The 15831-nt window shown below is 42.7% G+C and overlaps 2 protein-coding genes across 2 annotated transcripts; one reads left to right on the plus strand and one right to left on the minus strand.

Moving 5' to 3' along the window:
- Positions 1 to 1650: 1650 nt before the first annotated feature.
- LOC139348489 (calcium-binding protein P-like) lies at positions 1651 to 6925 on the minus strand. The gene is made up of 3 exons (XM_070988661.1): positions 6842 to 6925; positions 6345 to 6539; positions 1651 to 5867 (listed from the first exon to the last, which is right to left on the minus strand). Exon 3 carries the CDS (start codon positions 5861 to 5863, stop codon positions 4349 to 4351), a length of 1515 nt encoding a protein of 504 aa, XP_070844762.1. The 5' UTR covers positions 5864 to 5867; positions 6345 to 6539; positions 6842 to 6925; the 3' UTR covers positions 1651 to 4348.
- Positions 6926 to 7043: 118 nt separating this feature from the next.
- Positions 7044 to 14649, plus strand: LOC139348885 (protein phosphatase PTC7 homolog). Its single transcript, XM_070989274.1, has 6 exons — positions 7044 to 7580; positions 9599 to 9778; positions 10796 to 10994; positions 12457 to 12580; positions 12709 to 12838; positions 13254 to 14649. Exons 1-6 carry the CDS (start codon positions 7379 to 7381, stop codon positions 13310 to 13312), a joined length of 894 nt encoding a protein of 297 aa, XP_070845375.1. The 5' UTR covers positions 7044 to 7378; the 3' UTR covers positions 13313 to 14649.
- The last annotated feature ends 1182 nt before the right edge of the window (positions 14650 to 15831 follow it).

The following is a 15831-nucleotide window of genomic DNA, read 5'->3' on the forward strand; positions in this document are numbered from 1 at the left end:
TGTATTATTGATCTTGAACCAATAGCGTAGCAGGTTTTGTTTTGGGGAGGAGCTGTGCTGCCTCTGTTGACTGGATGTTGTTGTGGAAATGATACTGGTACCAAAATGCTGCTCTGCTGTACTCTGTTGTGGTTTGACAAAGGACTGCCACTCCAGCATCACGACCTCTCAGAGGGACCAATCATAAAGGTAAATAAAAATAATAATATTAATGTTTAATAATCTTTATGCTGCCATGTTATTAATTGCAAAATAGATAGTATCAACACATTTTACCTGTGTGATTTAAGTTTTAGAATTAATCTCTTTCCTGATGTTAGAATGTTAGAATGATACACGGATACACACATTTTCATATCTACACCCTCTAATGCTATCATTATTATATTTTGTAACAAACTATGGAAAAAGACTACTTAATATCCTCAGTGTGGGATCAATAAAGTTTTATCTCATACAATACGTTGCTTATCAAAGCCAGGAGAACGAATGTGTCATGAATGGGAGAAACAATGCCCAGCTAATCCCAGTGTTGACCGAGCGTGTGGATCGTTCTGGATGTCTGTTGTGTTAGTGCTGGACAGCATGTGACGCTGGATGTTCAGTGAGCAAAATCAAAAGCTGTGATGCAAGTTTGAACAGCAGCCAACAGACTTTGCACACTCCTCTGTCTTTGTCTCTGTAATATTATTTAATATTATCAGCTTCAGTAACTCCGTTAAAACAGTGTTATTCACCCTCAGTCTTCACCTGCCACTCTTTCATTTATACATGCAGATGTGTTTTTGCAGGGTACAGATCTGCAGTAATGACTGGCCAGCAGAAGCTTCTCTCACTGTGGGTTTGGCTGTTGCTTATGGCAGCTCTGTGCCCAGGTGCGCGGTACACGTACAGTAAGCGTGTAGGCGGCTTCAAGGGTCGAGGAAAAGATGATGGCAACAAAGCGCCTCCGTCCCAGAGCCGAGGCCTCTCCAAGCAGGGCCTGAAGTGGGCGGGAGCAGCAGCAGCTGGAGTGCTGGGGGGCACGGGCACCGGGTACGGGCTGGGGTTCCTCGGTAGGCCGAAGCAAAGATCTGGGAGTCATCATTACGGCCATAAGACAGCCTCTTCTGAGCAAGATCAACATCTGTACCACAATGAACATCAAGGGTTTCGCAACCAGTCTTTCTGGAGAGCCTTTGTTAATGCAGCTGCCCCTGCTCCCATGACTAACATCTTTCTCGCACTTGGACACGTGGTGTCTTTCCTCATAGCGGCCTGGATAAGAGACATGTGATATCTGATCACTGGGAAAGTGATCGATCGTGAAATCCAGTGGAATAAAAGCTAAATTGAACAAGCTGTCCTCCCTGTCCTTTATTGTTTAATAGAGGGTGATTATGTTTGTCCAAGTCTGATCTTTACAATTGCAATATTACTAATATGATTGCAGGGCCAGAGCTACCACTGAGGACACCGAGGTCACGTCTTCTGGGGCTTTAGCAATCTCATGAGCTGATTCCAGTATTATCAAATGTGACTATAATAAAATAAAATATGATCATTTAAACATCAGAAAACTGTGGGAAAAAAGTTAATCAGTGAATCTTTGTTTCACTATATTATGTGTGACAGTGTTTGTGAATTTCTATCATTTAGGCAGAAAAAACATGATTTGTTACTTATTTTATTTAACACATAAACATCCATGACAAACCATTATTAGTCATATTATTTCATGAGAAACCCAAAGTGTTTACGACGGCAGGTCCAAACCAGAAGATTTGCACAGATGTCTATATTCCCAATATGAGCTCAGTAATCCTACATGGACATTAAGTGCACTTTATAAGATACTCTCCATCCTAAATTATATGAAAATGTGAAATTTCAAAAATCAATTGAAAACATATTGCCAAAACCAACAAACCTGAACAGGAAAAGCCCTGGATGGAACAAAATCACTTCCTGATATACTGCACAGTACGCTTTGTGAGTATCTGGACAGTATTACACTTGAGTTTTTGTTTTTAGTTTACATACATCTTTATCATTATACATCCTAGTAATTAGACACTAAATATTGTTGATGTGAACTTAACAACAGACCTTAGTGAATACACCAGTACTCCACCAAACCAGCAGACTGGAATGAACAGTAACAGTTTTTCTTTAAACCAAACATTTCTTTGCATGATAATCCTTTGAAAGTGGCATCACTGACAGCCTGCAAACTGATTCATGTAGCAGTTTTGTAAAACACAGTTACAAAGTGCAAAGTTGTGAGTCTAGAGGGAAAGAAAGAATTAAATTAGATAAAGGAAACCAGCAGGAATAGCAAAAAGGATCACAAAGAAATAATCTATAGATAAACTTCACTGTGCACAAGAGTTTAAAAGTCCATCAAAGTGACCATGAAGTAAAAGAGAGCAAAATTCCTGGAGACACACACCATGACAGCCAGGGGAGGCTAGAGTTCAGGAAAAGAAACACATATTTACAGACCCACCAACACCTGACCTATGACGATCTCACTGTGGTGATGAGAGTAAGACGCAGGGATGGACTGATCAGCTCAAGCCTTGAAAATGTGGCTGGAATGTCTGGGAAGTTACGCTGTCCCTGGAAACTTGAACAAGACAAAACATGAACCAAGAATCCAAGGTTGGCACAAGGTGTGGGAACAAGTTTAACATCAACAGCAGTATTCAGGTTCCAGGCAATGTAAAGCCAGTGCCAGTGCTCGCACTTCCAGTGCTAATCTTGTCTGACTGATGATAGATGTGACATTAAGCCATTGAGTGTGGTGAGTAAGGTTGAGGTACAGAAATAAAGCAGATTTACTGTTGGGATGCCAGAATTTAGGATTTACATTTTGGATTGCTGTAGATCTTATTGGTTCAAAACCTCAAACAAACCCCAGCTTTCACCAAACTAGCACTACACAGACTAAAAGGATCAGGCGCCATACACTACAAAAGCACTTATTGTTCTCAGCAGCTGCAGGCAAGGTAAGGACACCACTACACCACTAATGGTACCATTTGCTGCACATCAAAGGACATATGTTCACTGATGCCCCTGACTGTCAAGCACTATTGCATGCAATCCAGGATTTTACAGGCAAACAAAACATGTAGCTGAGAGGCAATAGGGCTGTTCTGTTCTTATTTTATCATAGAAGTTGTTTACTGTGTGATATTAAATCATTCGTCCACAGGGAAATCGCCTCCAGCATTCCCCAATAAGATGAATTGATGTTTACCAATTTGGCGGTCATGAGGGAAGTTTGACTTAATAATGGTTTATAGAGAAGACTTGCAATATGTAAACAGCATTTGGGCTAAGTGTTTAGACCAAAATGTGCACATGCCTTCTCCTGTGATCACTAGATGGTCTCGTCCTGGCCACTATGAATAGCCACACATCACCACAGATAATGTCACGTCACCATCATCACGGTGAGCAAAACGCTCATTTATTTCTCCATTCTCACTGATAACTCACCCAAACGTGAAAATAAAATTCCTTCACCTCATTCAGCACCTCTGGGTGGGGGGGTGATCCCTCATTTTTTCCCACTTTCCAACCACATTATATGGAAGTGATCACTGCACCTGCACTTTGCACATCTGAAACTCTGATTAGAAAGCCCAGCTTTTCAAATGGGTTAAGTTGCATTTCTTTAAAAGTTAAAAAACATTGATGAGCCTGCTATCGTTCAACTCTGCATACTTACATTTACACGGATCCAAATTTAACAAGTTTACATGGAACCTTTGCTTAAATGCTCATTTATATTTGATTAAAATAAAATGACCTTTTAATGAAGCGTATTTAACCAGGTGAAAAATCAGTCTGTTAAATTGTCCAGTACTACAGATGGTCCAGATTGTCCAGTACTATAGATGAAAAAACAATGGCATGATGTTAGTTGGATGTTTTTGTACATATATAAAACTCTTAGTGTCACATTCCTATTTTACACAGTAGCAGATCTATTGTCATAAGAAAATGTCACAAAAACTGAACTGAAGTAACCTGAATCTCTGTTCTCTGTGCAAAATAAAATAAATTCTCAAAAAAAAACAAAAAAAACAGTGCAGCTTGTACAACCCAAAACTGATGATCTAACTGTAAAATTTTAAAATGACTGCTGCCTCCTTAAAAATGACTTGTTTAGTTACTATATACACTTTAACATTTTGTTACCCTTTGCAAGTTTTCTCTGACGATAATAAATGATTGACTAAACATGACCCAGAGAGCTTGCAAGTACACAGCTATGGTTTGTACTATGTAGATAATACACATTAACTTTATGTGGACGTGCAGACATAATGGAGGAAGCAGAAATCCCATTACGGTATCACTGGAGAAGGAGCATGCTGGACAGCAACATGAAGAGGGAGGTGAAAAGCTGAATCATGCCGCAGCTCACGAGGCTGCTGCTGCCAGTGGGCTGGACCTGTTGCTCGGCTTTTCGTTCCTCCAGAAAGCGCTCGGAGTAGACCATGTACTGCTCAACACAGCGTCGGACCTTTAGCTGCTCAATTAGGGCTGGGTATCCAATTTCCTCAATGCTGACGGTGTCATCAACCTCATCACCTCCACTCTGACTTGTAGCGTCGGTAGAGCTGCTGCCCTGGTCTTTAAGAAGGTCGGTCCGATTCATACAGTTACTCATGAAGTTGTCGTAAGACTGTGCCCGTGGTGGAGGCTTGTAGACATAATCGCGGCCATAGTCTTTTTCATCTGTGGACTGGGTGCCATAACGGCGGTACATGTAGTTGTTGTAGTAGTACTCTTCTTCAGGGTTGCGGAAAGAGAAATGTGGTCGTGGGAAGCGCCCTAGTCCATATCCAACAGCCATCCCAGCCACAGCACCAACGCCTGCTGCCAACATGGCTTTTTTGGCAAAACCTGGAGACTTGGGCTGGTATCCCATACCCTGCACAGAACGGGAGAAAGGAGAGCCTCCCATCCTGTTACCACTATACCCATAACCTCCTCCACCAAAGCTGGGACTGAGGATCTTATTATTAGGGTTCCAGTTTGGGTAACCACCAACCGCTCCACCAGGGTAACCACCTGGATTGACGGCAGGCTGGCCCCAACCCTGTCCTGTATTTCCCCCTCTGACTGGGTAACCGCCTGCTGCTGGGTACTGATAAGGGGACCTCTGGTTAGGATAGCCACCTGCTGCTGGGTAGCCTCCAGCACCTGGATACTGATTAGGATAACCTCCTCCAGCTGGGTAGCCTCCTGCACCTGGGTACTGGTTAGGGTATCCTCCTTGATTGGTACCAGCTCTGCCTGGATATTGGTTGGGATAGCCACCTGCTGCTGGGTAGCCTCCAGCAGGTGGATACTGATTTGGGTAATTACCTCTCCCTGGGTTTTGGTTTGGGTATCCCCCACCAGCTGGGTATCCTCCTCCAGCTGGGTATCCTCCTGCCGCTGGGTATCCTCCTGCCGCCGGGTATCCTCCTGCAGCTGGGTATCCTCCTGCAGCCGGGTATCCTCCTGCAGCTGGGTATCCTCCTGCAGGATTCTGATTTGGATAACCTGCAGGATTGACTCTACCGGGATACTGGTTGGGGTTACTCCCGGCTCCTGGATAACTTCCTGGGTTTTGTCTGGGATATCCTCCTGGATTAGAGTTGCCTGTTCCTGGATGAGGGTAACTTCCACCAGAGGGATATGGATTGGTGTTCCGGTTGGGTTGAGAGTTGGATGGTTTTGATTGTGTTCCACCCCTGTTGCTTGAAGATGATGTTTTCTTGCCACTGCTGCCCCCTTTTTTAGCCCATGTCGGTTTGGTATTCAGGAGAAATATAATAAGGAGGGACACAAAAGCCACCTCACATAAACTCCGCATCATGGCCCTAAAGAGAAAATTGTTTAAAGGTATGGCCATGTAAACAATTAAGCATTATAAAAACAAACAGCTTTCCCTGCTGCTTTTACCAGCGTGCTCTTTAGGATGACAAGAAAACAATGGAAGACTTTAGCAACACATTTATATTCTTCTACGGGCCATACAGCTACAGATAGCCTTGGTCTTTTAAAAGGCGTCGTAATTAAGTTTCTAAGATTCAAGCCAGGCACTCTCGTCATTATTCTCTCATTATTTGGTTGATCTGAAAATAAATCAATTAACTGAATCAATATGCCAGCCATAACTACAACGAGTAAATGATGAAAGACGTTTTTATTTTTAAAACAGTGAGTGACCATCTTTGCATCATTATCATCCTGCTCAGTCGCCTGGATTAAGCATCATAATGTGCGGCTTTGTTCTCTCGTCGAGCCAACCCAGAAAGATTTTCATTATCATCAGGCATAAATGAAATAGTTCTTACCGTGAAATGAAGCTTTAGCGATGTGCTTCGATGTTGATTAGGTGTTGACGCCTTGCTATCCTGTCTCCCTCTGCGTTATGGTCCCACTGGAGGAGCTTTCGTCGAGATGGAGTGGGTGTGCTCGTTTTGATGTACACCAAGTGCCGTACAGGGAATAAAGATGGGAACGCTTCGCTGTAACCTCCGTGCGACGGTCTACGTGAAGCCAAATAAGACCAATACAAATAAAAATGTTATGCTCTCAGAAATGTTTGACCTATAAGAAGCCTTTAACTTATGACTGGTTATATCACTTATTTGTGGACACCAACTAGGACTAGCTTAAACTAGCTGGAGCCATATTTTCCCACATAACAGGTACCTTCAATTTGTATTAAAAAAAATACGAGTATGGGTTATTTTATGACTTTTAATGGGTTTGCGCTTGCTGGAGCCCTTGTTAAATTATTAAATAGATACACCTAATACCATAATGTAGGTAGGCTAAATGGTGGTACCTAGGGTTTGGTCCGATGAACAACCGTTTCATCCAGACATTTAGAACAAGCGCATGGCCGAAGCCTGCGCAGTTCAGTGCATCTGAGGCAGAATAACGGCAGGTCCTGGAACTGCGGGTCTGCAGCGCTACACAGTGATTGGATGGTGTCGGTTAGCCGTGACGTCAGGATTGTACACCAGCAAATACCCGTATGTACTCGCAGCTCTCTGTCCGGTACATTGGAAACATGTCGGGAAGGAGAGAGCCAAGCGGAGGAACTGCGTTTATGAAATGCTCACCTGAGACATAAACTGGAGGTGAATCAGCCAGGACGGACGGTGGCAGTTTATGCGAGTCAGCAACTGCCCGGGCCACGTTACAATTTCACGGAAGCGGGCCAGTCTGTGTCGAATGGACGGATAAAGGGACTGACGGGGCTTGATACGAAAAAGTAGCCTAACAGACAGGCGGTCGGGGCCGGATAGAGAGAGAGGGAGAGAGTGTGGGGACAGCGTGTGTGTGCTCAAAACAAGACTGAGTTGCTCCTTGCCAGGGGATGTTATCCGTACTGTCTTATGGCAGACTGGTAGCCAGGGCTGTCCTGGGCGGACTCTCTCAGACAGACGGTCGGGACTACAGCCTGATAAGCGCCAGTTATGGCTTCGGCAAAGATTTTCGCAAGGGTATCCTGAAGAAAGGGATGTGCTACGGAGATGATGCGTGTTTCATTGCGCGGCACAGGACCGCTGATGTTTTAGGTAAGCCCTGCCATATAAAACACTATAACCGGCTTGCAGATGCATATTATAACGTTACACCCTCTGTGCTCAGGTGACCTTCAGTTAGCTAGCCTGCACGTGCACCGACCCCTCACATGAAAACACAACAGCCCCCACCTCTTCCAAAAACAGAACCATAACTTTTATCCCCTTGCAGCCGCTACGTTAACTTCATTTGGTTCACCTGAAGCCAGGCAAATGTCAACATGAAATCAGGGCATACGGTGCAGCTGCCATCATGTCATTTTGTGCATAAACTGCGATTATGTGGGGTTAGCGGGTAGTTTTGAGGTGAAACACCGAATGACCTTTCACCTAGATGAGCTCCAACTGAAGAATATACGTCGGTAATGCAATATATTAAACGTATAAAATCAGGAGATATAGATTAGCTTCACTGAAGGTGGACAGGACGGAAAAAGCTCCCATTCGAACGTCTCAGACTGAACATTACAATGTCTTGCAAAGGTCAGAATGGTTGAGCATGGAGGCAGCCATATTGCTAATAGCGTCAATAGCATGCTAGCTGAGCTGAGTGTAATTGCTTTGTCCTCATCGCCCAGCTGACAGGAGGGTTAACACGGCGAAATACTGGACCAACCACGCGATTTGGTCAACACCTACACAGTGTGTTGTACAGTTTTCGGACAAGTGTAGTTTTAAGTGCTTAGTGTGAAAATATTAAGTGAAAATAACTAGCTCTGAGGAACAAAATCTCTCCAGGGTTTCACGTGTTACACGGCAGGCAGCAGTGGCGTTGAAGTGAAGTCTGTTTTGGGGTTTTTCTGTTTGTTTTTTTGAGAACATGTCAGGCGATTCCAAGGATATGTTGTTGTAGATGCGTCAGTTAAGGGAGTAAACAGTGAATTTGAGGAGTGAAATAGTGTAAAGGTGTATTTTGAGGATAACTGTTACAGCATTGTTATTTTGTTATGGTTTTACATCTCTGACTTTCCAAAGAAATCTATTCAAGAAAGCCAACAAAAGCGTATTTTTGTTTTTAATGTCGGATGACACAGAGCTACATTGTAATCAGAGGGCTGTTTGTTGTAGCCACCTTCTCCGTGGCTCTTGATATTATGCACTGAGCAGATATCCATTAAGTGTCATCCAATATCGTCTTAGTGAATCCTGATGCATTAGCTTCCTAGTTCAATTCAGTTATCTCTCTCCAGTCCAGTATATTATTGGATTAATCTTAACAAAAAAGTGTTGTACACCCCCACATTGTGTGCCCAGATGGGGTGCTGTCACTGCAAACCAAACGCACAAGTGTTTCAAGGGATGGCCAAAAAAAACCCCCAGCAGCCTCACCTCTGAATAAGCACCAGTGGTGTGCAAATGAAAGAGATGTTTGCATATATTCATAAAATGACACAGCTTACATTTGTTGAAGGGTTGGAATATTCAGCTGGTTCATAGCATTTTCACAGCAGAGGTAAACTAGATAGATTAACAGACGGCAATGAATGCAGTACTAAATACTGGAATAATGATAAAACATTATCATTTTATTGTTTCTGAATTTAAAGCACCTTGTGGGACTGACTTACCCACATACCCACACAGTCACATTAAGCAGGGTGACCAATGTCTACATGGGAGACCAGCACCACCTAAAGGTCAGGGGTTTGGTGCTTCACATCAGTATCAGTGTGTGCCCTTTTACTATCAAGGTATTGCCATCATTGATTCATCTTCCAGTTATTATCTAGATTAATTGTCAAATCATTTGTACTATGAAATGTCAGAAAATTGCATGTTTTGTCTGAGCTCGATATTCAGTTTACTGTCACAGGGGTCCTCACATCTGCAAAACAGGAACTAGACAATGTTTGGCCTTTTTGCTTGAAAATCAGTCCTCAAAGTAATTAAGGGATTATCTAAATAGTCAATGAATGAATGAATCAACTTATTGTTTCACCTTTACAATGCTTCAATTGATGAGCATCAAAACAACAGCTGAATAAATATTTTATTCCCCTTTTGTCCATCAGGCGTTGCGGATGGTGTTGGTGGTTGGCGTGACTATGGTGTTGACCCATCTCAGTTCTCTGCCACCTTAATGAGAACCTGTGAGCGACTTGTGAAGGAGGGACGCTTCACTCCCAGTAATCCAGTGGGTATCTTGACCTCTGGCTATTATGAGCTCCTGCAGAACAAAGTCCCCCTGCTAGGTAAGTACACGTTGAGACAAGACCACATACAGATGGAATGTCTCATGGTACACACACAGTCAGTGGTGGAGTGAGTCATGCTTTCCATGTGAACAGCCATACTCTGAGAAATGAATAAATAGCTGCAAGATGAGTCAGACTTTGAGTAGTGGCCTTGCTTTGCAAGATTTATAACATATTACTAGAATTGAACTCAATTTATTTTTTTTTTGTGGGAGCAGTTAGTCATCATTGATTTAGGCTCAGACCTGCATCCTACTGAGTGATGTAACACCTGTGAGGTAACCAACTAACTTGATCAGGCTGTATTTCGTTATGCCGACACATAGAAGTTGACACTCAGTGACCCTGTGGGGCTTAACATACAGGGCGAACATTTTGCCTCTACCAGAGACCCAAAAGGTCAAAAATCCATCTGTAACTGACACTGCAGGAGGGTAGAACAGTTTTAAAGGTGTGCACATGACAAACATGTGACCAAGGTCACATTTCTTCTGGCACTCTGTATCCCTGAGCCACAGCCAGCGGGGACACTAAATGTTATCCACCCCCCCCCCTTGTAAAGATGTTTGTCAAATCAACTACTTTTATTTTGGGAAGCCACCACAAGGTCTGTGCTTGACCTTCCCTGCTCAAGGTGACTTGGGCTTGGCAACTAGGTCTGCAGTCACTGGAACAAGCACAGTCCATGACTCCTTGGTTTGTTTTCTGTCTTTGCTGGTGTGAGGCCACATAATAATCCCCCCCACCCACTATGGAAGCATGAAATTCACGAGGGACGTGCACACAAAGGCGGTTGGGCAGCATTCTCTCTAGAAAGTGAAGTCAAACACAAATTTGTCCTGTGCTCCTTTTCTTCCTACCTGTCCAAACTGGCAAAAGACATGTTTGCATTTTCACTGTGGTTGTCTCCTCAAAGAGATATCAGTTTCTTTTCCACTGTTCTCTTGTTAAAATCTGCCATCTGTATATAGTATATCCATAACCTCATTGTTGTTTGCTGTCCTTTGTTTGTAGGGAGCAGCACAGCCTGCATTGTGGTTCTGGATCGACGGAGTCACCGGCTACACACGTGTAACCTCGGTGACTCCGGTTTCCTGGTGGTTCGGGGAGGAGAGGTGGTTCATCGCTCAGACGAACAACAGCACTATTTTAACACGCCCTTCCAGCTCTCCATCGCTCCTCCAGGAGCCGAAGGGGTGGTCCTCAGTGACAGGTCAGTAGCTCAGTGTTCGATCCATCTTTGCAAGTCTTTTTAAATGCCAAATCTAAAAAGAATTCATTGTTGAGGCACTGGAACAATGTGCTACTGATAACTTTGCAACCCACTGCAGATGCCTTGCATCGTTGATATGAATTGATATGAACCTCTGCCATTGTGCAAATGGATTTATTCAATTTATTGGATTTATTCAAATATTTCCCATCACCTGTCTGTGCGGCAAGCACTGCTACAGAAGGCTCAGTGTTTGCAGGATAAACAAGACCTGCTTTGGTGTCACACTCCTGGCATAGCCACCTTAAATACTTAACCATCTCTTTGTATATCACCTGCATGGAAAAATCCTGCGTTAGCCAGTTTGTAGTTTGTTTTGGTTTACATTTCAGCAATTTTAAAGGCGAATACGCTATGTTCTTTATTATCATCACCACCTTAGAAAATACTACACTCATCAGCACATGTACACACTAATTGACAAAAGAAAGTGGAACGTTTAGAGAATCATTTAGATATCACATAACATATAGTCAATTTTGCTTTCTCATAAACTTGTTTGGAATAATTATGTAATGATGCTTTAAGCTCACCAGTATCCCTGTGTGATATTTTCTGCACCAAGTAATGTGATTCTGTGGCTCCAAACAACCCCATGCAGTCTGCCTCCCTCAAGGAATCTTTGAAACGGGCTGTCATCATCGTCATTTGTCTTAATTTAGTGTGCCACAAAGTGTATTCCAGGTAAAGAACCGACACAAGCTGTCTCATCAGCTGGCCTTTTGTAATCTCGGTGGCAACAGCACAAATTGGTCCTCATGCATGTCACCTTCACAAATTTACTGTCAAAAAAATTAGTGTTTTACTGCCTGCAGTCTACAAGACTGTCACTCCATAATGTTCCCCCACAAAGTAATATTTTAAGTACAAGAAGCATAATGCACATGTATGTTTACAGGCTTGCCAGACTACCCAGATAGGTGTCACATTTTGATTCTGACAATGGCATCCTGATTAACGAGGGATAAACGTTTGTAATCCTTTTGGAGCAGCCTCAAGATCCTGTTTTTTCCCACTGGTTTAATCTTGTTCTTCTGATGTGAAAAAAACACTCCATTTTAATTTATCTTTATTGATCTGTGCTGTGTCGCATTAAAATATAAACCTTCAAGACCATGCACAAACACATGGTGAAAAGCCCCCAGGAAATAAACCTGAGTCTTGGCTGTGGGGTCAGCAAGCAACAGGACCTCTCTGCAACTGGCAAGGATATACAGGGCAGGTTGCTTCCAAATTGGGTGTCAGATTAAACGCCCACGACGCGTCTACCCTCAAGATTTGGCAGACTAAACTTTTGACCTGCTTGCTTCCATATTGGAAACTGTTTACAGCAGCTCAGACGCCGCATGCTCCTGTTTCACTTGTGACTGATCTTTCCGTGCTGCCCGTCTGTTTCCTCTAGTCCTGAAGCAGCTGACAGCTCCTCCTTTGATGTGCAGCTCGGTGACATCATCCTTACAGCAAGCGACGGCCTCTTTGACAACATGCCAGACTACATGATTCTTCAGGAGCTCAAAAAACTCAAGGTGGCACTTCTGGATTGCAGCGTATTCATGCTTTCACACATGCTGTGTCTCATTATAAAGTGAACATATGTGCAGAAAAAAAACGTGCGCCTTTCACATTTAATGCTTTTCATTTTTGCTCATTTCAGGCTACCAACTATGACAGCATCCTGCAGACTGCACAGAGTATTGCAAAGCAAGCTCACGACCTTGCCTACGACCCCAACTACATGTCCCCTTTTGCACAGTTTGCCTGTGACAATGGCCTGAATGTAAGAGGTAAGTATGCTGTGCTTCAGATGCTGTGTTGTCCCTTGCTTTAAACATCACATGTAATTCAGATGTTAGTGAAAACTATAAAACCAAAATTACCTTTTTCCTAATTGAATCTTTGAAAAATGTTTTTTTTATTATTTGTCTGATGTTTAAAAAATACTGTTAAAAACACATAATGTTCACAATATTTATCCATAAAAGACATGAGTTGAAGGCTATCTTTGGCTGCATTTACACCTTTAATTTGACTCCCCTTGTCTGGGCCAAAGCTAAATAAAATGAGAAATGTTCTGCTCCCAACATGCAGTATCAGGAAGTCACAAATATCCTCGCACTGGGGAGCAAAACCTAGGCTGAGTTTGCATGAACTGGTGATAAGTGATCACACTGTTCCTCACACTCTTGTCTTGTCTTGCAGGTGGGAAGCCAGATGATATCACGGTGCTGCTGTCCATTGTGGCTGAATATACAGACTGAAAGTGTGTTTGTGACAGTGCGTGTGTGCTTCTCTGGGGCTGGTTCTTCCTTCCAGTCTGCCTGAGTCTTCCACCTGCAGCCCTCCCAGAAATGCACTGCATCCTGTGGGCTGACGGGGGAGGCCCACCGACACAATGCACACTCCTCGCTGCGGGACTGACGTCCACCCGTGTACATTTTGTTTTCTTCCTCTGTTTTGTTTTGGTGCTTGAATGGTCGATGGGGAAGCAGGCAGCTAGGACACTTTCATGTTGATCATGATGCAGGAAGAGTGGAGAAGATGAGTACAACGGGCTGAGGGGTGCTTTTCAGTCTCCCATGTCTCATTGCGTAGCATCAAAAGCTTAAGGTGATGTGACTAAGAGGCAGTGCAGGACAGGTTGTCTTGGCTGAGGGCCTTAAAATCTGGTAGCCCTCATGCATAAAAAGATGATATTATAAAAGGAGAAAGCCATGGTTTTGGATTCTTTGGAGAGTAGTCATAGAGTTGACTAATGAACCCAGCTGTCTGTCGTTCCAGTTGTTAATCTGTTCCTTGTTGTAAATGTGTCGGAGTAGAGCATATAGATGGACTGAGGAAGGATGTTGGGAGTGGATGGGTGTTCTTAGAGAGTGAGATTTAAGAGTTGGGTTTCAATGTCTTGGGTTTGGGAACGTGAACGATAGAAGAGCTAACTAGTATTTGCTCACATCAAAGAAACTTGTAAAGGGAAACGTTAACACTTGTTCGAGCTTACATGTGAAGGGTGATCAGGTTTCGTCACTTGGCTGCGTGATCTGTTGGTGCACACATCCTGATGAGTTGTAAATATTTTTGTGTTTTTAGGGCTACGTTCTGGCCTTCTATTGTCTTTGCTTTGTTCAAGCAAACTGCTATATTGTTACTATTGTGTGGAAGATGTACACATGAATTCATAAATATATTTTCTTGTGTAGTTGTTAATCTTGAAGTGAGCTTTATCAATCCCACACTTCCACCCGCTGAAATGAACAAGAAGATATGTGCTGAGATTGATCACTGCAGCTGTTGTTTGTTAGGAAGTATGTTAAAAGTGTGTGTGTGAGAAGTTATTGGAATGTGTGTGGTGTATTTAATGTTTATATTTGTTATCTCACAAAGCTAAAGCTAGCATCTGAGAATGCTTACAGTTGCAATGATAGGTCAGGCGTGAATTTAAAAGGAAAAGATGTATTTTTTTAACATTATTTAGTTTTAAAAGTAAGAATTTGAAGTGTCCGCTGATGGGAAATGTGTGTGATGGGTGACAGAAAAAATCCAGCCATCTTAACAAAAATTGTGTGTGTGTGTGTGTGTGTGTGTGCGCGCACGCGCGTGCGTGCGTGCGCCTGCGAGAGAGAGAAATTTGTTTTTTTTATTTCTCAGTTCCTTATGTCCCTTAACTTTTGTTTGCTGCTTCTCGTTTTTAATTCAGACAACATGATTTATGTGAACACGGTCACCATGATTGTAATGAATGCATCTAAATGTGTGTGCTGCATCGAATGACATTGATAATACTGTTCTGCTCATGATAGTCTGTCCCTTTTTATCTAACAGCTCACCCAAGTGGGTTGGACAATGTCTTTACAGTTGAAAAGCAGGTGCACCAAAGACACGTTTTCTTTGTGTATGTAATTCCGCTTTGTTGTTCCAAACATCATACAGCAATACTGTAAATTCCTTGTGCTCTGAATCTTGTGTGATGGCCATGAAGTGTGGGTAGAAATGTTCAGAGGGGGATAAAAATGTCTGGTCTATGCCTACAGTTGTTTTTTCAGAACAAAAGTTGTATCATATTCTTGGTTTAAGTTATATGCGACTAGTTGCAACCAAGTGTAAGACAGGTTTATGAAACCAAAGAAGGAAAGCCATATATAAACACATGATCAGGGCACAGCTCTATAGGCCCTGCTGTAAAGACGACATGGTGTTTCTTCCTCATGCTCATAATGGAGACAATTATTTGAATGCTCTCTTACTGTTTGCACTGTTGTTTTTGCATGGTTTCTGTCCCGGCTATTGGCACATTTTACAAAGTTAATTTCATACAGTTGTAGTCTCTTCTTGTCATTAGAATGGTTTATATATGGTGTATAAAGGGTCTGAACTTGTAAACTTCACAGATAGCCCTATATTTGACAGAATGATGCAGGAGGAGGGGTGGGGAAATAGGTAATGGTGCTGTGAACTTTAAAGTATGAGGGTGAGCACAGTTTCAGCCTTAACAAATAGCTAGACCTGTAATCAAGAGGCCTTTCCTGTCATTGCAAGCTTGTCTCGTCTCGGTCATGTTGCCCAGTGTTAGATGTAAATGAAGTGTGCGCGTCTTTCTCTCCTGTAAAGCCGTTCTCAAAGGTGCTTCTGCAGTCTGTATGGTATGATTGTCCTCTTCAGCAAGCAATGTTTGTGTGTATGAAAGATACACCTATATATCTACAGTGTAACAATGCAGGTCTAATTTATGTAAATATGTTTTAAAATATGTACAATATTTAAATAAAGAATCTAGTATTTATAC

This window comes from Chaetodon trifascialis, chromosome 20, assembly GCF_039877785.1.
Source record: "Chaetodon trifascialis isolate fChaTrf1 chromosome 20, fChaTrf1.hap1, whole genome shotgun sequence".
Lineage (NCBI taxonomy): Eukaryota > Metazoa > Chordata > Actinopteri > Chaetodontiformes > Chaetodontidae > Chaetodon > Chaetodon trifascialis.